The following is a 27,504-nucleotide window of genomic DNA, read 5'->3' as shown; positions in this document are numbered from 1 at the left end:
GTTGAACTTTTATTCTACACACACGCGCACAAACACATGTATGTAATTAACTAACACAAACAAGAAAGGAACGAAGAGGAAGAAGCTTTTTGACATCTTGACATCTACATCTTCCTTACATTTACATTGCCAATTCACTAATAGCATTTCCAGCACTTTCGGCTAATTTACTAATTAATTAGTATTAATTAATTACTATAGTGCAATAATAGGGAACTCTAGTAATAGTATAAGAGTTTACAAACAGCCATTACATGTATATCTGCAATTGCCAGAGCAGCGATTCGAACCATGTGAGAATGTTTAAGATCAACATGTGTGATTTAATGAAACGATTCAATGAAATCCCCGGTGAGGGGCGTCTGGTACAGCTGTGATGAGTCAGCCAGTGGCACGCTACGATTATTCAGTATTCCGGCAATGTGCGACGAGCATGAAATTCCGCAGGGCGTAACTCCTCTCACGAAGACTCGTCCCACGAGTTGACACCGTCCGAGTGGTCTGACTGGTCCGAGGAGGGAAATTTGCCTTCAGGTTGTCGCGGTATCGTCAACCCTAACTATCCTGGCTTTCAACACCTGGCGCCTTCTCTTCTATCGGACACAGATCTGACAGAGGATGAACACGAGAGCTGTCCCGATTATACAAGGTTGAACGACATCGACACCAGACCAGCCGAGAACGACAACGAGTACAACAACAACGTTGAAGACAGCATCAATCATTTGTGCGGTCAAAGGAATGAGAGGAAGATTTTTTATGAGAAACCTAAGTTTAATATACAGGTAAATAACATGCTTACGGATTTTGATTGTTCGTTGTTTAGGAAATGAATACTCATCGAAGAAGCTGATTAAAGGGCTTAAAGGACTGTAAGTAAAGGTGAACGAAGGAGGGTGAAATGTAGCGAGCGATATTTTTCTTTCCTTTTTTTTTTTTTTTTTTTTTTTTTATGGTGCACATCGTGAAATTACTTCCAATTATTATCTTTATTTTTATTATTATTTGATATTTATACAATACTTGGCAAAATGTAATTTTCAAAATAAACACAATGATCGAATACTGTAGGCATGGATTAGGTTCGGTCTTATTAGGTTCGAGCTTATTTAATCAGAAAGGTATATTTTACAAAAATATTTCTTTGGATAGATAGCTAATAAAATGAACATTTTTGAAATAGAGGCTAGACAAAGCTACGAATAATGTATCGAGAAACAACCAAGTAAGCTTAGTTAAACGGAATAAGAAACTGAAAGTTGGAAATCAGAGTCACAGCTAATATTGATTAAGCAAATTCACGCGTTTTAAATTTAGCTACAGCTTTCATTTAAACGCCGCCTTTGTTTCCGACTGGTCCAAAATACGTTCAACAGAGGAATTCTTAATTATATTCCAATTTCCCTTCGTTTCCAATTCCAAGCTTGTTCATAGTTTCTCTGCAGATTAAATTTTTCTTTCTCAAACTTAGTAAGTTAACTGTAAGTTTAACTGCATAGCTATGAAAAGTCATAACATTAAGTCAGTAACAATGTGAATGTGTCAATCGCGTTCAACGACATTCCTTTGCGACTAATACTTGACTAAGACTTAACAGTGACTGAAATATACCAACGATTGCTTTCTTTCCAACAACGCCAAACACTTTCCTCGTTATTTAATCAGAGATATGCATAAATAAAATTGCTTTGCGTCGTTTCCTGAAAAATGACATTGTTGCAATTTTATCAGTTTTCCTTCACCAATTCGGTTAATACGTATATATATATATATATCATCTTATCAATATAGATCGTATTTTATTTCCTTTCCACGTATCATCGTAATCATATGGGATGCATTAGGATCCGTTCGAATGTATTATACTAACCGTCTGTGGTCTGTACGATATACGATCCGATTATATAATGACTATATGTAAGTAGTTGGTCGACTTGTTACTGAAGGGTTAAACACGAATCGACTCTGTTTCCAGACTGTAACATCTTTGTACGAGTCGGTGGTGCCGCCATCGGAGAAATGTATAAACTACGTGAAAAGCGTTGAAGACTCTAGAACGGAAGAAAAGATCCTCACGCCGAAATCGGATATCGTGAACAGCGTGGTTGAAGCGGAGACGCATTTGACGGTGCTAGAACCGGAGGAGGCGCTTGCTAACACAGTGGCAGAGGACATTACGGAATTGTCGGAGGCAGTGTTGGAAAAGAATCAGGAACGGGAGATTCCGGTCGAGGTCGAGATCGTCGAACTGACGACTAGCGTCAAGGAGATCCTCCAATTTCCGGAGATCGAGGAAATACCAGACTCGGGGAAGACTAGCGAGGTCGGTGAGGTGGGTTTCCAGCTTTCTATCATCCATGTACAAACTTTGATATCGAATAAGTTTATTGATTTATCATACGCGTATTAGAACCAATCGAAGTGAAATTGTCGAATTGTTTTTAAAGCAAATTGTTTGAAGCAAGTTCGAGGTAACTTTTTTGAAGAATTTATGTGACCCGTAAATACAGATATACAGATATACATGTAAATACATGTGTGTTGTAACGATATTGTTATTTCGACATTGTGATTATAATTTAGATTCTAATAAACTAACATTGTTTCTATATTAAACGTATCATAAACGCTCATCTGTATAAGTTAAAATAAATTTATAATTCGATAACACACCGCGTAATGGTGCCATATCTCTTAGGAAAAAATTAACATCTGCCAGCTTCTCGTAAATCGTATGTCATTTCGGGCATTACGTTACGATGTTTGTATTACACATGTTTTGTGTTCACATTGAATCTGGCAACGATAGAGATTAAGAAAAGTGCTTAATTGTCGCAATTTTCCAAAGCGGTAGTGATACTACAGACCGATTACTGTAATACGAACGATTTCTGTTGCGATGAAGCACGAACAATCAAGATTAACGAGAATTCGCTTTATACCGTCTGTGTCACGCTTCTGCCCGTGTGTGTGGAAGACTAATAACTGCGCAGCACTGCGCACTGAACACACACGCGTGCAGAACACATCAATGTATTCGACAGAGTTCACACTACATTCCTGGTTTTAAAACAGCGTCAGTCGGCATCGACCGGCGACATGTATGTATTATAGTTACACCACTACGTTAATCAGAAATTTCCGCAAACTTTACGACTAATCAGGCTAATTTCTCGAAATCGTGTTAAAGCGTTAGTAATATTCTAAGAGGTGATGAATTTCGCGACTATATCGTGCTGTAGAACGTAGAACAAGTTGTAAAATAAACTCGAAATGAAAATCCACTGTTACACAGATTGTTATTTGAAGAAAGAAAAATTATTCGTATGATAGGGAAAATTTGAAAAATTGATAAAACTCGTTTCAATATCGTATTATTCGTACAAAATATCCTTGTTAATGCCTTTATATATTATTTTATATGTATTATTTTATGAGGTATATTATTTTATGTCATCTATATCTCTATCGTGATATTATCTTCGTGTTATATAGTTGTTTGCGACAGTTTGTTGTGATTTTCTGAAGCCATTTCAATTGCGTTGTTTCACACATTCACAAACCACTCCATCGTAACATGAATATATTTTCTATTCTAAACGATAGATTCTAAGCGATATGGGAACTATCTAAATGAAAGATCTTGCGATATTAGAATATAAAATATCATGATATATATCATAGATGAAGCGAAATCATGACTATTTAACCATTATGCACCAATGACAATTAATCAAACTGATTCGTTATATTACAGATAGAATTATTGGCTAATATTGCGTCAAATATCTATTGCATAGAATACTATTGATTGCATAGAATGCTATTAAATACCACTTTCCAAATATTATACAAATATTCAACCAATTGATATTCACGAATTAAATTGATATTTACGTTTTCCAATAATTTAATATATTCGCTGTTGATCGTAGGTAAATTCTGAAATAAAAACTACAAAAATGTTTACCAACTGTATCATAACGTATAAACATAATATTGCAATAGATATACGTAGCAGAACCCTAACTAAAATTTATGTAAATTTTAATAAATAAAGCGCTTTAAACGAATCGGGCCACTCGTAATCCAAAGTCAAACTAATCGATTCTACTTTTTACGAATTGTCTTAATAAAATTGTGCTGCATTATATCGTATTGCATTATGCGATACTCAATTTTTCAGAAACCAAAGAATCGTGTCCCGCATCTGTTTCTGCGTCGCACACATACACGCACACTGTAAAAGTACGTGCTAATTCAAATTCAAGTCACACGCAGTGAGGATTTTAAAGAGTACGCTTTTCAAGTATAACACGATACGTGTATAACAGTGTACATATTACTAGTGTACTACTAGCGCACATGCTATATGTATATAATACTCTCCATACGATGCATAGCGTTGAATAAAAGAGAAAATGAAAATTTAACTCGAATCACGTTTACGATAAATACCAAAGGTACTCGGTAAAAATCGAATGAAAAACGTCCGATGCATCCAATCGCATTGTCCGTGAAGCAAAAGGAAGCGGCTAACGAGCATTGTCTTTTCAGACAGAGGATATCGTGGTGGAGCACATCGACCTGATACGCGAGGCAAAGGAGTTGCCTCACCAGGCCCGTTCCAAAATAGGCAACCGTCAGACGGCCACGTCGAGCGGCTCCGCCGACGACGACTCGGAGAGCAATACCGACACTGACAGTTATCCGGAGGAGCAGCCCACCTACACGAAGCTCGAGGAGATTGATCTGCTCTCGAGCATCGGCCGTGATATCGGGGTCGATCTCGAGAAGTACGTGCAACCGGTACCAGACGTGGTCGCTATGGAGGCACTGGATCCTATTCACTCGTCCACGCGATCCTCTGTTCCCACGAGCAATATGACGAAAGACGACATGCAAGATACGAACAAGCTATTGGACCGTGATCTTCCGGAAGCATCGGGCGCGGATACCAAGAAGAAAGAAAAAATGGTCAGGAATCAAGCGAAACGCAGACAACAGCAGCAACAGCAACAGCAACAGTTGCAACAGTTAAGAGCGGCGAACCCACAGAAACGTGCGGACAAGAGAAGAGCTGATGCGGACAATGGACCAGGTATACTTATTATAACGTTATATTATTATTATTATTATTATATATATATATATATATATATATATATAATACATATAATAATGTATACGTTATATGTAATAATATCTATATAAATAATATTTCTGTGACATTAAGTGGTGAAAATTGAATATTTTAGCTTTTTATCCAAGTATCGTGTTTCTCTCTACAAGTATTTCACGATTATATTTTTATAGATGTAGTTCTTTTAAGGGGAGTATGTTCAAAACATTTTTTACATCCTGTTTCACATTATAACGTATAATTTTACACATTATATTATATCTATAGTCTATTATCTATAGGATTATATTTGACAAATTTTTTCAAGATCAACAATCCTTACGCAGTTATCATTTATAATTGCATTACGTAATAGCTTGTACATACGTAATTGCTGCTTTGGCTAATTTTCAATTTCCAGTAATTGAAGAAAAAGAGGAATTATTCAAGTAAATATCAAATATGCATATTTCTTTCTTTATCGAAGTTCTTCTTTATCGATGAACAAAGGAAAATACGTATATCGAATGAAATGGAGGAGATTATTTATCAACATTTCTGTTAGTAAATTGATAGCGTTACGATGGTAACAAATATCTTTTCTATTAGGTAAAAATCGCGTATTAAGAACAAATAACATTTACTAATAGATCGGATTACTAACCATTTATCGAGCAAATTATCACAGAAGAAAGATTTCTTTTTGGGGTTAGGTTAGTGTCATTTAAAAGAATAATCGAGCTTTACTGCTCATTTTTCACGTGTATCGCACAGCAACTCTGCATGATCAGTATATTATATAGTATCGAAGTATAGAAGCAGTATATTAGGTATATGTATTGTGCGTGACACGTTCCTTTCACTGTTACTCGTTTACGCTTCTTCCTAAGTATGCTCTCGCGTACACTTGCCGTGCTTCTTCCCATTTCATAGTAATAAAATAAGATTTATAAAACAAAAATTATTAGAAAAAGGAATAATAAAAATGTTAATTTGCTCTTTTCTTAATTCAACTTGTGTACATTTGTTCATTTTCGTTCAAACGATCGCTTATCTATAATGCATTATATGTATATGTTTTATGTATACGTATACTATATATCATATTATACACATAATATTTCGGTGACAAATGTAAAAAGGCTACGACCATAATAGTAAACCTAGAAATGAAGTAATTATGATGGTTGACGAAGAAAATAATAAAGTAAAAATCGTTATTTTCTATGTGACTCGACTTGCAATAACTTAACATTACATAATTAAGATTGTAACGATATCTCATGCGATCATCTCTTCATGTAAGGTGGCTTCGACGTCTACAATATCGAGACAGCGATGCCAAAGATCGATCTGGATGCGATCGAATCTCACCTGAGAGCTGCACGCGAAGAAGAACGACGAGTGAGTAAACAGCTATTTACATATGTCTAATTGCATTGGTGTCGCGCGTAGCAACGTTTTCGTTACAAGGCCGATTCAAGAGAAACGAGGTATGTTAACGTTGTATTTCTCGAATAATAATTTTTAGTAGAAGGGGTAATGATAGAAAGTAACGAAACGTCGAACGTAAGCGTGCAACTGTTAATTACGTTAATTACGATCGCGTAATTTTTGTATAGGAAGGTAAATTCGGCTGGCCAATGTTCTCACAGACAGATGATAATAGGGTAAAATTCAATGAACGTTCACGCGACGATATTGAATCGTCAAAGGCCGAGATATACTCATAATTATAAATGTCGACCGCTGTAAATAAAACTGTAAAGGATGCGATAGGCGTACACAAAGATAGATATCGATCTCAGTTTAGGCGCGATATGCGATATAAAAATTGTTGCAACCAGTAGGTTTAGCGAAAAACTGGAAAGTCGCCAGTATATTCCCAATTGTGAAATATCTTCGTTAATTGAAACCATAATGTTTCCACTTGAAAATCAAAGAAATAGAAAACGCAAAAGTTTGTTTAACTAGTCGAGAAACTTTCTTCGAACATTAATTAACCTAATTATTTCTCAGAAATGGAAAAGAAATACAGGTTTTCTCCTTAGCTTTTCTTTTTGTTGGGGAACAAGAAGGATTATGTCGAGTTTAAATGACAATTGGAAAATCCCGTTTAACCTACTTTATCGGTGAAACAATTAACGAAGAAAACGAATCCGTGAAAGAGAATGTTTCACTTGCGCGTAGGCTCGCAAGAGCTGCTTGCAAGAGAGAAAAGAGGTGTTTCGCGCGAGTAATTTTTTGACCATTGACGCGGAAAATGAGGTCGATGAGGCTTGGGACCTCGTTTCAGGGTCCCGATAGCGATAGTCTCGTTAAATGCACAGACGATCTATATTCGCCGGCGCGGCGCAATGTCCATTGTATGGAAATGGGGGAGCAGGAAACGGATGTCGCCACGAAGAGGATCAATGCAACTGTCATGTCGGATAGAGTGTAACACTATTTAGCACGTAAAACCTTCGAGTAGCCTTAACGATGCGTAATAAATTATGAGAGAAAATAAATAATGGAGACGATAAACACATTTTTGAAAAGAATTTATCGCTCGTATGTGCATGTATAAATGCACATATTACTTTTCGATATTTTATTTTTCTTTCATGTATAGGATCAAACAAATCGATGTGTTAATTTTATGTTTCAATTGAGGATTGTATCGTCAATGACGGTATCGTATTGGGAAACATCGTGTATCTACCGACTATCTCAAAATTTTGTTTAAACCAGTACTTGAATTCCTATATGTGTCGGTAAATGTTTTCAAAGAAATGAGGCATCGTGTGTTTATTGACGTTAAAGAATATTTCACCGTTACATTCGTATAGATATTACAAGTTTATGCGTAAAAAGATAATTACGACTGATCTATCATAAACTAATGCATCGAAAGAGATTTCGTTTTACCCATAAACCAGTTTTGACGAGGTGCAACTAACTCTCTAACATCTTCGGTTCACGTATCCTTTTCACCTTCGGTTTCACGTAGGTGAAAAGAGTACTCGAGCGTGAGCAGTCAAGCGAAACATTTTGCGTACAATTTGTGAAGGTACATATACCATCTTTAGCAGTGATAATCAAAAGATTTGTTTCGAAATACCAAACGTTTTACAAATAGAACTGCGATTTTAGAAAAGCAAGTGCGATTATAGAACTAACAAGGACAAGCAATACCTATGAAATACTTATAAAAGCATAATTTAAGGCATTCGAGAGAAATGTTGAATCAACTCTTTGCTTGATTCATACTCTATGTCTATTTATTAGGTTAAATGTTAATAGAATAACAGAATAGAATAAGCAGTAATTCACTTTCTAAATTACTATTGCCATTTATAATATTTTAAATCAATCAATATCAATCAAAAGAATTCTATCGGGGAATAATCAAATAATAATATCCAATAAGTAATACAATAGCTAATAGAAAATACTATATATCAGCGGTAAAATCAATCTTAAATTAAATTTTAATTATAATACCGAATAGCTGATTTTTTCGAATAATATTCAAACAGCCAACTATTTGCATTAATCATTCGTCGTATCAGAGTCTTAAATTGCTTATTTCGAGCTGTTTTGTCTTACGACGTATAACTGATGTGTAACTTGCGCTACTAAATCAACCGCCTGTGCTTCTGAACGTAGTTCTCTCTCTCTCTCTCTCTCTCTCTCTCTCTCTCTCTCTCTCTCTCTCTCTCTCTCTCTCCTGTTTCCCGTGAAAAGTCGAAACTACTTGCCGAACTTTAAACCGTATAATTGATCAAGAATAAACCGTATAAACTAAATGTTTCCTTGTTGTAAACGTGAATAAACACGAACACTCGCGCATCAAATAAGCTAACTACTTTCACCGAACACTGTGAAAAGCTAGTTCAGCCTCCGTAGACGGTTAATGGCACCATCGGCTTTACCACCTCCTTCGAGTAAACGTTACCGGAAGATCGGTTCGCCGCTCACTTGACTCATTTTATGCCAGTCCCGTGTTGTTCTCGTCTCGCGCGAGTCCAGTCACGTCGTAAAAACTCCAGTATCTTTCCATGTTTCCGATCTGTTGTTTTATCACGAGTAAAAAGCTAGAAAAAATATCTTGTCTCTATGAACGACAATGAACGACAATGAACGACAATGAACGACAATAAACGACAGTGAATCGTGACTCGAGATAAAAGTTTCGTTGATTGATCGAACAGCTATTTGCCAAACTATGTGAAATTTACTAAACTTTAAATGCATCTAACATCGGCAAACAGTGTATAAAGTTTATTTTCACTCGAATCGTCGGCAGTTCGATCTTCTTCCGCATCCGTTACTTGAGGAACGATGTTTCGTTGGCGCTGCGGCTTACTTTATGAGAGTCAAAGGAGAAATTGATATTCTTGGCGTGATAAATGCGACGAAGTTTGAATAACAGTGTCCTCGTGATCTTCTTCGACAATTTGGTTTACTTTAGTAGTGCTGTGCAACTATTAGCGAAATATATATTTCATCGTGATTCGTTGTACATTCTGATCAAAGAATCCCGAAAATCATATAGATCGTATACTTTTTGAAGGTTATGTTGAATATCAGTATTCGCGAGGAAAATAGCTTGGCGATGTTACTAGAGATGGCGTGCGAAATCACTGACATTTGATGATTTATGATTTATTACGGTGATTGCAGAATCACGATTATGGTCTGATCTAGCTTTATTCATAACTATGAACGTGATTCTGTTATCTCGAGTGAATTTGCTCACTGTAATCGTAATTCTTCATCCTGATTGTCTGTGATACGTTTCCTTCGTTTATCGTAGATTTACTTTATTTAATATTCGAAACGAGGAATTATTCATTTTATTCTTTGCCTCTTTTTTCTATCCTATGTCAGTATCTTAAAATTCTGAATTTGTCCTTTCGGTTTCAAAATTGTTGATACAGATATCGTTGATACAAAACATACGGGTTATGTGATGCTTGCAAATAATGGTTATGCTGTTCACCAATCAGAAGCGATTACGAAAAATCGCAAATCACTGTGAGGAACCAGCGTGATCGGTAACGAACGTGATCGAATCACTCTTGATTCGCAAGTAGCAGTTCACGTCGTCTCTAGATGCTACAATATAGATCGAATCGTCATAAATCGAAAGGCGCGTGTAATTAAACTATACTTACGTTTCATTTGCATCATAAACACGGTCTTGTATCTAATAGCGTCTTGTGACGTTGTTCGTCTGCCTTTTATTATATATAATCGAAAGCACGCGCCAGAGTGTCTGCCGAGGTGAACAAACGCGTTATAGTCGTTTGTGACATCGGTAGGAGGAAAGCCCAACTGTTGGGAACGAGCGAGGATATCGATCGAATTGCAAATTGAATCGCAAATTGAATCGCAAATTGAATCGCAAAATATCATCAAATTCTTCTTAAAGAAAAAAGGAAAGACCTTTTCTGTTTACTCTTTTAGTAGATGGCGTGTAGCTTTAAGATTTTAGATTTTAAAATTGATATCTTAAAAATATTTACATCTCTTCGTACAGTAACTTGATTACGATGAATCCTACATTATATATGTACATTAGGAGATTAGAAAGGCAGATTTTTTGTTGATATTGATACTACTCGTAAATAGTATTCTCGTACGATATTTCAATATTTTTTTCAACATGTTTGAATATAGAGATTTAATGTATTTCACCAGACCTACACCAATCACTCGCCCTTATTGTTACCTTATTGTTAGACTTTCATTTTTTAAGTAGAGCCAAGACGAAACTAATGCTTGCTAGAAATAAGAATGACGATGAATAATTTGAGAACAATGTCGACGGAGAATTAGTCTCCGACATAATAATTCCCTGGACGCAATAGGAAAACGAACGATAGAAGAAAGTTTTCACGCTATATCACACGGCGAATGAATGAAAAGAAAGTAACCGATAGATAATATAAGAAAATTGGATTTTTATTCTCGTGCCTTGCGCATATAACGAATAAGAAATCATTCGATGAAGCCATTTATCTATTACTCTCGAGCTGTCCGGCATACGAGCAAGAGGAAGAATTTATTGTTGCGCGCGATAGCATGTAGACGTAGCACCTATTATAGACATGGTGAACGAAGAAATATCAACGGGTCTGTCAAATCTGTCGGCTTCTTCTCCTTCCATTAATGTTAATGGTTTTCCAATTCGCCTGTTGAACTGCTTTCGTACTGATACGCGGAGATGAGACTGTGTAAACAGAGTGAAGGAAAAATGCGTATGGTGTTCTTGTGGAGATAAACAGTTGACAAGGAAAAAGCTTGACGGAAAAGCTTAAAACGTGAAAGAACAACTAGGGCAAAATCTTGAAAACATGGGTAGTAGCAACAAGACAAGAAAACATTATAAAAAGGACTCCCGATTCGTCACGGATCTATACACATTTACATACGATGACTTCGATCTCGTAAGATATACATACATAGCCTCCAATACATTATCAGTTATCAGCCGAAAGAATGGCGATAGATTAAACACGTATGTATATATACGTACGTATCTCTGTTTTGCCGCTTAATGTGCTTTAAAATAACGTTTTATAAAATAATATTATAATATTAATGATAGGATCGTAGAATAGTAAATGTATAATAGTTATAATATAACAACTAGATAGGAAGTAAAAATATGAATACCGATAAGTAACGAATAAGTAGGTGGTCGATAAGCTGCGGACATTTATGCCACGTGTTAATTATTAAGTATTAAATATAACTAGGAATATAATTGTTCGTTAAGAAATTGTGAAAAAGTTTTCGGAAATGATTTCATGTCCTATTGGCAGACAGCCCCTTAGTGCAATTTCTCTACTATACAGTGGAAGTAAAAAGCAAATCATTCTTATTGTTATTATTAAGAAAACACAAAGCATAGATAGGCTTAAAACGACGAGAAACGGAAAGAATACGGATACTGATCTATTCGTCTTTTGGTAATCTCAAACTTTTCATCGAAAAAAAGGGGCGAAACGCTAAAACCTGTCATGGCAGATATGTCATTGTTGAAAAGGGCTACAGTTCATATATATATATATATATATATATATATATATAAATATCGTTTTAGTTATTTATACAGGGTGTCTCTGTGATACCGACATCTTAGAGGAAAATAAATACAAATGGCACGTGTGTTTCATGCGATATTTTTTACAAAATAAAAATTAAAATATCCACTAAACTGATAAATAGTTTTCCCACGTGAGTAGGTTAATGTATTATTGCTGCCATATATATGATGATATGATTCCATTTAGAAAACAAACTTGACCTTTATATGTCCATGTCTTACTATAATGTACTATATTGTACTACTATAATCCAATAGGGTATACAAAAAAAAGCCAATAACACGAATAGAAAAATATACCCAACTCCCCCGAAGCTTTTTATCTCTTACCTGAAATATTTTCGCTACAAATAATAATAGACAAGTAAATGAAGGTGTCGATATCGACTGAAAAATTCTATATGCCGCATTAATACTCTTCTAATGAAATAAATCGCTTAAAATTTAAAATATTCTGATTCCATGAAATTGCACTCTACTCTGAAGTATAATAGATTTCTATCTATTTAAATCTATTTCAAATCAAATCAAATCTATTTCTCTGAAGTAGATATCAAATCTAAATATTTATATATGGTGTGTGTGTGTGTGTGTGTGTGTGTGTGTGTGTGTGTGTGTGTGTTTGTATATTTACTATAAAATTAAGAGAAACGGATAAGACATTTTTTATCTACCGATATATATGCCTTTCTTCAAATTGAAGCATTTGGAAAGTAGTTAAAAACGACACCGAGATGTTATTACATACGAGTTATTGCTCGTCGTCTAATTTCACACAAATACAAAAATACAAAGCGTTAAAGGAAAAGGAGGAAAGAAAGTTGAGTGTTGGCTGAGTACATCGAGCATTGCATTATCACTTATTACTCGTCACTATTCTTTTGCTTTGCGCGCGAATCTCTGTCGCCATTCGCACGACTGAATATCGTTCTGATTATTTTTATTGGTGGTAATCAAACGTATCGATCGTTACATTGAATTGACTTTCATTTCTGGGACATCAGGATGACGATAAAGAGACCGACAAGGAACAGCCAAAGTCGGAAGGAACGACTTTATTGCTACAGAAGCCCGACGAAACAAAAGATGTTGAAAGGGAAGATCTCGTTATGCGATTCGATAGAGTAGTGCGGAGAGAACCGGATGAAACTTTTCAGGTGTGACTTCCGGTGACCTTCCATTCCAAAGAATGCTTCCTTTCTAAATAGTTTTTCCTACTAGTCGCGAAATTTTACTAAAGGGAAACGGTTGGTTCTTAAATTCCGTTACGGTGCAGAATCATCATGGTTTACTTTCAATTTCTTGTCTATAATTCAGTTTAATATACATATTTATATCAAGTGTAGAAATTTTGTAATGACATATTACGGCATATTAGATAATTCGTTAGAATAATATCTAACCATGGTGGATTTGTAATTCTAATTGACTCATAGTAATAGGGAAAAAGTGGAATTCCAATGGCATCATTTATAATAAGAATGGAAATTTTAGAGAAATGATATTTTTAAATAGTAAAGATTCGCTATTCCTATATTTTCTATTAATAATCACGATTATTTATTGTATATAGTTAGATATTAATATTTGTGAATACATTCTAAATTTGAGAATACATTCATTCGTACTAATTTTGAACATTTTTATTTACTACATGGTTTATTTTCAAAAATTATTCTTAATTGATCACAAATCATACAATCATTCTTGTGTAAGAACCACTTTACTCGAATTTACGTGTAATGTACGTAATGTAATTTACGTAATAATAAATTACGTAACCACATATTAAAACAAAAATTCTATCGAAACAGCATTCCATCGTTACGTTACAAAATATAGGATCAATTATTTATTTAGAATTTAAATTAATTATAATAAATAGAATTGAGAGACGTTTGCTGTTCCTTATCACGTAAAGTCATTATAAACATCGCTTCTAATAGATATTATAGTTCTACTATTGGTCCATTTCGTTTCGATTGGCAAACACCAATTACTCTATCCTTCCCACACGTCACCGTGTAAAAATCATAAAGAAAAGTACAATAAACGGATAATCTATCGACAGCAACCCTTTTCCTTTCCAATTAATGACATATTATACGTAGTATAATGTCTAATGTCTAATTTACAGTATACGTTAGAGAAGCTAAATACCGTCAATGTCGATAATAACTTTACTCTCACGCATAGGCACAGTCTCGAAAAAAGCAATTAGGAAGAATTAAAGCATGAAGACGGTTTTCTACCACCTTCGTGTTTACATTTTAGATTTCTCTGTTTGTTCACAGCGGCGAAATGATCGCGAAGAGATACGAAGGAGATTGGCAATGGGTCCAGACGCTGAAGACTTGCGCGCTGAACGCGGAAGAAAACCGAGTCTCCAGTCGCGGCTGCAAAGCGGTCCGTATCACTTGAACATTTCGCAAGAAGCGTATCTCGTTAGTCGCATCTTTCGTGGAAAAGCATCGATCTATACCCATAGATCAATTATAGTTGTAGTGACATTATTGATCGAATAACTGCAATGGTATATGATTATTGATTTAATGTTTGGTTTTCTTTTATTTCAACTTTATTATGGATATGTATCGCGTGCGTGGCGTGGAGTGCGGACTCTGACGATATGTGAAAGATTCAAGTTAGAATAAAATTTTCAAGGCATGGAGATCCTTTGTTTGAAAATGCTACACACATTAATTCTTCGCGACAAATTAATATCTTCGAAGATAATCTATCCTATATACAGAGGTAGATAAGCGTGTACAATTTCATTTTAGAATTACAACATTTTACATTTAGAAAATCAATTGCTTTCTTCAGGGATGAATCTACAGATCTGCTTCATGAACGAAACACCCTCGGACACGGAGTCTCCGTGTTCAGAGAACGATGCATCCCCTGGATCCACGCCGAGCCCACTGAACTCGAAGCAACAACAGAAACAACAAATGCCAGTCAGACCTCAAGTGCTGAGCCTTCCACCTTTGAGACTGGATAGCGGTTTGAATTCAGCACCGATCGACGAAGCCGACTTCTTCGCCAGACAGGCCAGATTGCAAACCGAGGCACGGATGGCCCTGGCACAGGCCAAAGAAATGGCGCATATGCAGATGGAAGTGGAGAGGCAAAGGCTAAAACAAAGTCCCATTACCGAGATGGTGCGATCTAGCCTCGAAAAAGTGAGTTTTATCATATATGTATATATATATGCTTCAAGCTTTTTCCATCTAATCGTGCTTTCCTTTCCGCGAGTTTCCTAGTTTCAAGAAAAATATATTTAACTCGAAAAGTCTTTGATCAAACAAAGGATATTGATCAAATTATAGATTAGATTTACAGTGAGCTCGTCGATTAGCGGTTGCCTCGGTGATTTCGATGATTTTTAAATGTGTCATAATCTCTATGATATCTTCAACGACTCTTTCCTCTCACGAAAATATCGAACTCTTCTTAGCTTCCGAGATATTTGTGGTTATTGGATCGAAAATGATCGTTAGAGAGCTGAAGAAAGATTAACGTTCGTATCGTTGTACTCTGGTCTTTCTTTCAATCTGGGAACCGTATGTTGTGCTATGTCGAATCGCTACTCAATCAGGCTCGCTTTTACGACCATTGTTTAAGAAACGGATGTTCTCGAGCTGGACATAACTGGTACAACTTCTGAACAAGACAAAGACCAGAGACACCCCAACCTAACCCCAACCTAACCCCCCTTCAGTAAAGTCTGCCTCTTAATCTCTCGTATCTTTTTTTCTCACTCCAAGGAACTCCGTATCGTATTCTAGTTTAAACGTGTATGTTAATATTAAAACTATCAGATTCTTCGATCTATATCCTGGAATCTAATAATATCATGAAATTAAGCATTAATCGATGCATTAATTATCCCGTAATAGCAACCAAAACTAAAACTATATATAAAACTTCCTATCGGACAAACAGAGGTGTTCTCCAACTTGTGTTTCCAAAAAGATGCTAACATACGAAGAACAAAGTGTGGAGAACAATTAGATCTATGTGTCGTTATTTTTACTGCTATGAAACATCGAAAGGAAAACGTGTTCGAATAACTGGAATATAATATTTTGCGTTAAAAAGAATAAAAAGGTCTGTTCGTTATTATCCCTAGGTTGGCGTTCAGCTGGGTGAGGATAGGCGCAGATTGTCTCGAGTACTTTTAACGGAGCTAAATGTCGCGCAACTTCAAGTAGTCGCGAACGATTTGCATGCAAGAATCGCTGCTCTGAACGAGGCTCTGGTCGAAGGACTTTTGAGAAGAGACGACTTACACATGGAACAAGATTCGATGCTCGTCGACGTCGAAGATCTCACTCGATATCTGTAAGTTTTTCGCTCACACTTTATACGATTCTATTCCTTCCTTCGTCCTTTCAAACCACGATTATACAAAAGAGCGATAAACGGTAAGCAGTAAGCAATAAGGAGTAAACGATAAGCTGCTGTATGTGGCCTATATAAATCTATAGCAGGAATTCTCAGACTTTATTTTTCGCGGACCACTCGTATATTATCTATATGAATAGAGTTACGTACCATCGATTAAAATTAAGATAAATGTTATAGTGCGCGGCACACGTATGCTACGCTTCAGCAATGTTAGAACATGCTACGAATTTAACTGATTTATGACGCGTAAAAAGTATTAGAAAAAGTATTGGAAAAATTTTAAAAAATTTTTTAAAATACCTGCTAATGAATGAGGTAAATGACGGTGAATGAGGTTTGAAAGAAGCGATCGATATAGTGGATCGACAAGGGTTCGACACAACATAGTTTTAAGCTCGCAGCTTTAGATTCGGCTCGATGATTATTTTAGTTCGGAATTGATTCTTTATCGGCACCATGACAGAATATTCGCTTTCACGCGAGTAAGTGGTAGAAAATGCAAGTAAAAACTTGCTGAGAACCGTTCCTTCTTGCCTTTGGCCAAAATTCAGCTGACCGAAACGTTGTGAATTCGATTTTTGAGCCTCGTTCGCAACACAGCTCTGTTAAAGATTCTTCCTCGTCGTTAGAGTTTCGGCGAGAGTATCCGTGAATGGATTTTTTATCCAGGTATAGTCTATAGTTATCCAGGTATAATCTTTGAAATATACTGAAAAAGTTTCGCCGAGTAGTTGACGATACTCTGCCATGATATGATATCACTGCCAATTCGTATCGCTGAGGCGGTCGTTATTAACTTTCACATGCATAGGAAATAGGCCATATAACAAATGAGCGACAGAGAAGGCGACAAATTTTCGCCGTTACGTCATTCCTTTATTATGTTAATTGTTATTGTAGTAGATACCCGAGCGACAAAAAATACGTAGTAACTAACGACGAATGCGAAGAACTATCTTGATATCGAATCTTTAAGAGCTGAACCGCAGTGTAGGCCGATTTTATGGCAGGATAATCGTAAAGATTACGGAAATGAGTCTATGATGGGTAAAATATGGCAAGAAGTAGGACGTAACCGCTTGTGTATGATTTTGCCGCTTATCGCTCGTCGCTCTCTGTATAATCACGGCCATAGATGTTTCTTTAACGATAGTAGCGTTTTCCGGGCAAGCTATGACGAACCTATATATTTTCCGGCCTGTCGCGTTAATAAACAGCTTCTGCTGCGTTCACATGCACAGAGGTGCCAAGCAGGAGTCACTGAAGAAAAAGCAGAACGCGAGGGAGCAGCAAACAACGAGCAGAAGTCACCAACAAGTAAACGCAGGGCAGAACAAGTCGTCGATGAAGCCAAAGCTTACGCACCGCGGTCTAGTCTCGTTGGTAAGAAAATAATGCCTCGCCACGAGACTGCGTAGTCTCGTTGGCAATTAAGCGGGAATTAAGGAATTATTTACTATTTATCTGGTACATAGCACAACATCCGGAGAACACGAATACGTTAGATTAGATCTGCTCGATTCGACGTTCGAGCTCTAGCTCGAGAATCACACTGATATGGACGAGATGCGATATGAATTGCGCCGCGTTCGGCGGACAACCGAAATTCCGATTGCGATTCCGATGTCGACACTCGGATTCCCTCTTCCATTTGGAAGAGCAACCAGAAATTGTATTACGAAAAGAAAGAGAAATGAATGTTTCGAGGCAACGGTAGAAAAACGGGTAGTTTTCTCTTATCGCGCGGAAAAAGAAGTTATAGCAAGAAAATACAACCGTTTTCTTCTTTCTTAATGGAGATTCGAAGATATACCGTAGTACGTATCGCAACGAAGAATCCTCTTTTTCCCTGTTTGATAAATGTGTTTTCGACAGGGAAGAAGGGCATCTTTTTCCAAAGTTTTTACAGCTTTGTCGTTATCAGCATAAAAGCTAAAGTAATATGTAAATACGTACAGCTCCGTTCGTAATTATATATACCTATGTACATATTAAGACATTTACGGATAATAAGGTAAATCCAAAGAATTATTAGAAAACTATTTTTTTCCCATCCATGCATGCCACGCACGCATTTCTTCTATCGTTACCTAAACTTTAATCGATTCCAATATTTATATTATTATCCCTTTTATCATTGTTATTTGTTGTTATTTAGTTGTACGCGTTATCGGTAATTCCATAAACCGGATTTAGACTTTGACAAACTTCCCTGAATTATCTACTTGATCGTCTTAAATTTGTTCAATCGGTGATTCATCGAGACCAACATATCGCTTCTTGACATTAGCGACCTATCACGCAACTTGGAAAATAAAAATTGTTTGTAACTTACGTTCATCAGTTTGTACCATGTTGTATACACGTTAGTATAGTTTCGTAAGACCTTGTTATTTCTATTCGATGCTGTTACAACGTGACTAAACTAAATTTTTACTCTTCGGGCTATTCTTTTTACTTTGTCTAAATTTACTTAATTCTGGCGTGACAAATTGAGATAGAGATGTATACCGTTTCACGCGATACAATTTATTACGAATAAAAACAAAAATTAATTTCTTTTTTTTTTTTTTTGTCTGCCACTATCTGCGTCGATAAGCGATATGGTAATTCGTCGTATATTGAAATGTCGAACATTTCCAAATAATTTTATAACTTTCTCATATGTTTTATAGCACGCAATGTCTTATTATGTAACGTTTGATTCCTTATCCTTCACGAATACACAATACTGATCGATTAATCATTTCCTTCACTAATTGACTAATTGAATTATCGTGTTTTATACGAAATCATTAGGTATTCTAATATTTATGAACGGGGATACATGTACGTGCATATAACATACATAGCAAAAAAAAAAAACAAAAAAATAGCAACGAGCAACAAATTCCCTTAGTTAATCCACCTATCTTATGTTCGATGCAGACAAACGATACGTTACACGTAGTTGCAATCGCATTCTGTGCGGTTCGACAGCTTCGTACATACATACACGTATGTTTTCAATGTTTTTTCAATGTGGTTTCAATGTAGTTTCAATGGCGGCTGGATTCTCAACCCATGAATCGCGATTTCTTACAAAAGTACAAATTGTCTTTTGCAGGGCTTCTTCCAACGTGATTATTTTTAGTTTTATGAAACTTGCTTCTAGAAACACACAATTCGTCACAATGATTTTCAGAGTATTTCAGATTTATCGTAAGTACGGGTTCTATCAGTGATTGTAAACAATGATATTTATTATATTATTATCATTCTTATCATTGTTGTCATTATTACATATATTATTATGGCATGCTCGATCATAGTTCTGAACTGATTCTATTACGGCCAATCCGTCAATATGTCATTCTCTGTTTTCTAGCTCCTGTCTGTTGCATATAGCATTTGTTTTGTAAGTTATCCAATTCCCTGGCCTTACTATTGTCCGTTTCTATCTTCTTGTCAGCGTCATTTAATCTCGTGGTAATCACTAGTGGCAATTTGGTATTTAGGTAGTTGGCTTTTGCTATTTTTGTTGTATTTTTGATACATATGTGGGTAAATTGTCTTTGCGGAAGAGTTTCTCTAGTACTTGTTACTAATTACTTGGCTTAATTCGGCTGCTATTGCTGAGTTATTAATTCCATATCCACGGTTATCCAGTTTGCCTTTCTTTATTTCAGCGAACCAGTTCCTTTTCGAGTCTCGGTGTTTCTCTGTCCCATTTTTTCGATAATTCTTCAAGTATCTACTTTTAGGTACCCTATGGTCATCCATGTTCGTTAGTTTTGTCCAGTAATTTAACGTTTCCTCCCCCCCCCCCCGCCTCTTTTCAACATTTGATGCTCCAAGAGCATTCTTCCAGTTCCTAACCTCAACATACATAGGTGCATCCTGATATACTACGAGATACAGTTGACACAATTTTCAGGAGACTCGATTACACTTTTTCCATCTTCGTATTCATATTTCACATAGCTTTACTACCGTGTCCTAGCTATTATATTTTGTCGTTACTAATGATTTCCAGATCGTGCCTGCCGCGACTATTGCCCGAGTTGTAAAATGTTTTATTGCCGTATGAAACGTGGCTGACTTTGAAAATGATATTCTTACATAGATGTATAGACGTCTAGCTCTTCTACGTTTTGGCCTTCGTATTTCGTTTTTCCGCTTCCTACTTTTCCATTTGTTCTTCTGAATACTAATATTTTAGTTTTCTCCTCGTTCACTTCGAAACTGTTTTCTCTAGAATAGTTCCGTAGTGTGTGTTTCCATTTTTTCTTCGCACAACTTGTGTCCACTATTGATAAGGTGTTTGTCGATGTCGGATAACATGAGAATGTTTATTACATTGCCCAGTGAAAAATGTCCTTTTATGCAAACGTGACGAGGAAACCTCACATGTACTTATATCTGATAAAGAATTTGGCACTTTTCATGATTTGTAATAATTATTCATTCTCATTTTGTTGTAGTAGATAATAAAATTCGAAAAGTATTATTCACCAATGTGGCGAAAGCATAATTCGACGCATGGAGAATAATTGGTTTAATGTTAAATAGCATCGAATTATAACAAAGAATGGCTTTTAAAAATTTGTTAACGCACGTTTTATGAAAACTCTCATTCCTTCGCTTTTCTATTAATATTTCACTAGCTGAATCTTACGTAATTTATAATCATTTGTATCCATGTATAAAATTGCCGAGTCGCACAGCGTCATAAGTACAAAATCACAATGAGCACGACGTTTCATCGCTCGTTTGCATCGGAGTTTGATCGCCCTGGATCGAAACGAATGAAATTGGATCGTTTATGTAGCCGGTATATCCCTCCTTTTCTACTCTGGTTAAAACTTGCGGCCATGCATGCACGTGTTTGCCGAATGTATCGCCTTTATATATACATACATGTAATAGCGTTTTAAACGATAGGCAGATCTCTTATCTGTGTTATAAATAAAGGACACGGGCCAGCTGCGAAGGCTCGAATAGGCGAATATTTGCTACATACGTCCTTCGTCACTAACGTCATCGCTACACGTACGATGGAACACTGATTTTTTGTTCTCCGTAGTCGAGGATATTTCTTTCTCTCTCGACGTCTTCCAATCCCTTAAATCGACTCAACCGACTGTTTCATTAACGAATTGATAGCGTTTTCTGACGTTTACAGCGGAGATCGTGATAGAACGATGACGATAAATATGGTCGTTTGAAACTGAGTTCTTGCTGCTTTACAATCGATTCACCGAAAAGAATCATTCTAGTAGAAAAAAATCATTGTTTTATAATATTTAATTGTTTGAAGATTCGAAGCATTGTCTCGTTTGTGCTATTGGCGTAAACGCGGATAGAACATGGACGAGGAAATTGGTAGAAAGAAGCGCGACAGACTTGGAGAATCGTCATCCTATGGTATTGGATATCGTACAACTTTCGGTGAGTTTGTTGTACCTGAGAAAGATATTCTTGTTTTTCAGCTGTACCGTTCATCAAAGATGCGTAAAATAGGAGCACGATCGTAAACGCTAAGAACATTCAGGCGACCGGTTCACATTCACTTCAGCTGAACCCGAGATTCGGTTCTTCTGTATACGAAATTATTGATAAAGCGTACATCGTAAATTTACTTGGTAAGAAAAGACGAAACGCGAATGATGTTAGCCGAGCATTGTTAATTGTCACACATGCGAATATACATACGTATGTATATATGGTCGCAATGTTAGAGAAATTTAAGGTTAAATTTAAGATGCAATAATAATATGCCGAAGAAAGAGCAACAGAGAAGCAAGTATGAATCCTACAAACGATATCTTTTTTCTTGAATCGCAAGAATATACGGGGTATACATATGTATGTACGTATGTATATGTCATCATAAAACGTTTAACTTTTAATTGGTACATGTAACGTTAAATCGTTAAAACATCGACCCATAAGAGAGTTAGATCAAGTTATTTTATTCTTAAGTATTTCATACGGATTTATATCCTGTGTTTCACGTTAATATTCGGGCATCCTTTAAAATGGAATAACTTTTTCAAAATTGGACCAAACAACTTGAGTTTTTTCACAAGCAAGAAGCATCGATTTACCGGATGACGGGTAAAAACAATTTTGAAAAAGATTGCTTTTGATCGGAATCGCGAAGAATATATTCATCGTAACGGCAACTTTTTACGATATTTTTTTATTTATCTGAGCCTGTAGCGGAAGTTACGTAGGTGAAAAGTATACGTTTCGTAGATTCGTGTCACTTATGCGTACTGAAAATTTCATGGAGATCGAGCTACAAACGGTCAACAATGATGAAGATCACAGTTTTTTCACAACTTTCTGCCTCTAACTGTAATAAATCGAAAGATTCTTACATCGTTTCGTTATCTTTCGCTTGTGTCTCGCCAACCGGCTAAAAAAGTTAATAAAGTTACAGGGTGCCCATATTAACGCATGCTCGATATTAATGTGGCCGTCTATCAGCAAAAATGAGATAACCTTAAAAATTTTGTCATCTCTTATGAACCAATTCTATCAGGTGAAAATTAAGGATACTTAAATTAACAATAATTTCTTTTGATTTTCTTCCATTCTCTAACGTTTTTGTCATAATTTATACTCGTGTTCGATAGATTGAAATGAATTTTGAATCAAAAGCATGCACAAATAAAAACTATAGCAGATAATTGATATTACATCAAAATCGGGACGAGTGGTTCTCATTTCCTTATCTTTTAATTCATTTGCAAGTCATAAACATTATATATATATATCGTGCGAAAGAAGTGGCTACAATCATATGTACATACATATACAAGTACGTAATGATAATTTTGTAAAAAGAAAATCTCTGAAAACATCGAAAATAGCATTTACAATACAAATATTTTACCTGTATCTAAAGGTAAATTCGTGAGCGTACATGGGACATAGCCGAGTACGTATGTATTTAAAAGTTCATTGAATCGAGGCACTATCGATGCTTATCGAAACGTATTTCAGAGATTTAACTACCTTTAATCTCGCGCAAGTCACGACGTATCTCAAATATGTTATTATTATTATTATTATTATTATTATTATTATTATTATTATTTTTTTTTTTTTTTTATTATCATCGTCATCATCATCATCATCATCATCATCATCATCATTATCGTTATGATTATTAAAGTATTATTATTATTGGTATTATCATTATTAGATTAAATGTAATTTATTATTATTAAATAAAATATAAATATTCCTGGTCAACCTGTCGATGTTTAACATCCACGTGGAGACTTTCACCAGACTTTTCTTAATCGCTTTGTATGTCGCGTGACGTTGCATAGAACGAGGAAAATGGTAAAAACGGGTGGACGGAATCCAATGACCTTGAAAAAGATGAAATAGCGTGCAAGCTATTAAACTGCGTATCAGGATGGCACTTTTTTTTTAAATTTTTCCTTCGTATTCTCCGATGGTAGTCGACGAATAGAGCCGAGACATAACAGTTTGGTGCTCTTGCGATTAGTCTACCGTGTGACTTACTATATCTTATGCATGAGAGACAAACGCTTTAAAGCGTTTATCTTTGTTGATACTGTTGTATGATCTTTGTGGTGTGGTTGCGATATTGATCGGGCTATATGCATACGTAAATATTTTTCCCGTCGACGGAAAGCGATCGTTTTTATTGTTAATCATTATGTAAAATGATATTTGCCAAGTCGATTCATCCATTGATCATAACTTTTGAACTGGCGTATTCTTAAACTCGATACCATTATATTCGCTACATTCGTCTCTCTATTCATCGAGTACGATTAGAAAATACAGAAACTGTTTAAAAAATAGTGGTGCTCGGAAACGAATTTTATTACCCTTTTATTGTTTTCCTCGTTATATACACGACACAACGTATTGAATATAAAAAAAGATTGGGAATTTTTGAATTTTCAATTTTGAGAGAAGTCAGAAACCATGAGAGTATTACACATCGGCAGGTTCGACGTATTTCCTCGTGACATAGTGATAAAGTAAGCATACGATATGGAAAAAAATAAAAACTGAATAATTATGTTTGATATGGATCGATCAAAATCCTCGATCGCTAGATTTTTTAAGTGACGATAATATTCAACACAAATAATATTATTACATTAAAGGCATGACAATTTTTCTCAGGCCATTTGTCAAAAGCATTTAAAGAATGCTTCTTTGTCTATTCATAGAAAGTACTTACTTGGTCTATGCATACATATTACTAGTTGATCCTTGTTTGCAAACTCTACGACGTGTCTGTTTGAAAATATTTATTTTAAAAAAGTCAGGTTAATCGCGATCTCCGAAGGGTTAAAGAAATCAGGTAATTTCAAGGGAAAGATTCATATTTTCAGATTTGTGCACTGTAATGAACGTAAGTTTGTCGTTACGTGTTTAATAACGTGTATTAGTGAGAATCGATACTTACTTCGGTAATCATTTAGAAAGCTGCCGCCATCTTGGATTTTGATAATTTTTTAATATGTGCGAGGAAATCAACATTCTGAATAACTTTTTCCTTTGCATGTAAACGCCGTTCGGTCTTAGTTTCCGAGATATCTGCAAAAAATTGTCGATACCACTACGGTGAATTCTGCCTACGATTGTATTAAATACCTGACTATATAAACTATGAACAAAAGATGAGAATTAGGTTTGGGTTAAACGTTGTTTTGTCTGGCCGCTGTAAGCTCACCGACGCACGATTATAAGCAGAATTCGCTGCAACGGTACCGACAGTTTTTTGCAATCGTCTCAGAAACTAAGGCCTTACACGTATCGAAAGATCATCTAAATACAAGATGGCGACACCTTTCTAAATAATTACCTTCATTTCTGTCGGTGTCTGGTTGTTTCCAAAGGGTACAGATGTCTCTTTTGTATCGTAATACAGTATCAACGATTGTGAACGTGGAATTAATCGCTTGTAGTTATGTATTTTCTTCAATTAATTAAGACTATTCGATTACTAAATATCTAATTACCTCAGATAGAACAGTTCTTGCTTCAGCTTTTGTAAATTTGTTTAATTAAGCCGCGAGCGACGAAAGAGAACGAAGAATGCATTACATATATTTTGAGTATCAAAAACCTACGATCGAATAGGCAAAAGAAAACGATTAGTTCACGAACGTAAACGCGTATTCAAATAGGAACAAACAACTAACTATGCCGAGTTTGTGACGAGAACAAGACTCTGTTGTCGACCGCCCGTTAATATAACTTTAGACTTTAGCGAAAGCATAATCAAAAGTATGTTAATCGTGCAAGTACTTGGAAAGGGGTTATCCAAGTTTTGCATAAAACTATTCACGTACTGATTTACATGTATTCATACATTAAGGACTTAAAAAGGTATCCAGGTACAGTAAGTTTATTAAAGAGAACACAGAACGTATGCATTACCTATCGAATTTCGACGTTCTTTCATATTTACGCTAGCCTTGCGTGAATTACTTAACAGAGATATGAAAAATTATTATAAGCGAACAAGTAAACGACAAATAAATGGCAGAACGTTTGATCTCCGAGGAACAACACGATGTTATTCACCCCTTCGAAACTGACAATAGGAGAATCTAAAATGATTTTTCTAAATTAAAAGAAATCACACTTTTCCAATTTTTCTAAATTCCTAATAACTAGAGTGGAAGAGAACAAAATTTGCTAACTTAAAGCGCATTTTACGCCCCTTACAAACAAAAACTTTTATTCGGATTTTGCACTAATCTAATACGTATCACGTTTCGAACAGTTTCGAAATGTAATCGCTGATTACAATGTGACGAAAACGATACACAGAGCACGGCAGTTTTCAAGGCTTGTATCGAAAAGTGCAATCAAAATATAAAAATGTTCTTCCCGATTGCGTAACAATCGTTTGTGAAAAAAAAAACGCGGTGACGATCAAATTGTCGATCTCGAAGAATAATTAGAGGGTCATCGACGCGTATTCACTCTGCAAGAAGAACCCTTTCGTCGTGAAGGGTCGACAAAGTGAAGCCGAGACATCACTTTGCCCTCTTCGCGCATTGTAAACAAGCAAAGGCCACTAATCGATCGTGTTCTAATCAAAGATCAAGTATCCTTAGAAACTTGAAACATGATGAGGAATGAGATTTGCGAAATTCAACGAGAGTTGAGAGAAGCAACTACGAAGCTAACTGCATGCATTTTTTCGAAGAAATAATATTAAAGAAATTCTCATGTAATGTAAATTATGATTAAAATTAATTTGCTACGAATTAAATATCCACGAACGATCTTTTCTAAATTCATTAGGAAATATTCGAACTCGAAATGACTCGACGTACATGTATTAACTGGTCGGCTGTTTGCATAGGAAACAAAGATAGATTACATTGTAAAACGGTTTATCTCGAAATTTTGATTACAGGTAAAATAAAGTCATAAAGATTTAACATATACACATGTATATAGAAAATTGTACACAGTACGCAAAAGAGATATAGAAGAAGGTTTTACATAAAGCTCGATACTCGCTATTGTATTAACAATAATGACATTCGATCAAATTTATCACTCAAAGATTTTTGCACATCCGTAATAATCTACAAACGGTGCTCCAGATGAGGTATTTTTATTTCAACAAGACAAGAAAGGGAAAGAAGAAAACATAGGAATAATTCGTTCTCTTTTATATGCCATTTCTTACCTTTGATTACTATAAATGACTACAATCGAATAAGATTATCAGCCGGAAAGTCTAAGAAAGAAAAACAAATTGTAGGATAGAGAGAAGATCAAATACATATTTAGAAACATCTAATCTATTCGACAATGAGATTAAATTCATTGTTCGGTGATAGTGGAAAACGTCTACATAGACTCG

The 27,504-nt window shown here is 35.6% G+C and overlaps 1 protein-coding gene across 8 annotated transcripts in view; it reads left to right on the top strand.

Annotated features, from left to right (window-relative positions):
- The window catches only part of Schip1 (Schwannomin interacting protein 1), a 35,380-nt gene extending 10,680 nt beyond the window's left edge, over positions 1-24,700 (top strand). For 4 of the 8 annotated variants that reach the window (XM_069117862.1, XM_069117858.1, XM_069117863.1 and 1 more), the window contains 10 exons: positions 448-785; positions 1,976-2,332; positions 4,558-5,101; positions 6,429-6,526; positions 13,226-13,378; positions 14,516-14,627; positions 15,048-15,406; positions 16,357-16,568; positions 17,852-18,017; positions 22,106-24,700. In XM_069117862.1, coding sequence (XP_068973963.1) covers positions 448-785; positions 1,976-2,332; positions 4,558-5,101; positions 6,429-6,526; positions 13,226-13,378; positions 14,516-14,627; positions 15,048-15,406; positions 16,357-16,568; positions 17,852-18,017; positions 22,106-22,150 — 2,384 coding nt within the window. In that variant the 3' untranslated portion in view covers positions 22,151-24,700. The remainder of the gene's footprint in view (positions 1-447; positions 786-1,975; positions 2,333-4,557; positions 5,102-6,428; positions 6,527-13,225; positions 13,379-14,515; positions 14,628-15,047; positions 15,407-16,356; positions 16,569-17,851; positions 18,018-22,105) is intronic. The other 4 variants (XM_069117860.1, XM_069117861.1, XM_069117865.1 and 1 more) reach the window with 4 other exon arrangements.
- The last annotated feature ends 2,804 nt before the right edge of the window (positions 24,701-27,504 follow it).

Source organism: Bombus flavifrons, chromosome 8 (genome assembly GCF_040668555.2).
Source record: "Bombus flavifrons isolate JBK064 chromosome 8, iyBomFlav1_principal, whole genome shotgun sequence".
NCBI classification, from domain to species: Eukaryota; Metazoa; Arthropoda; class Insecta; order Hymenoptera; family Apidae; genus Bombus; species Bombus flavifrons.
The sequence above is the reverse complement of the archived record's forward strand: the minus strand, read 5'-3'. Positions and strand labels throughout refer to the sequence as shown.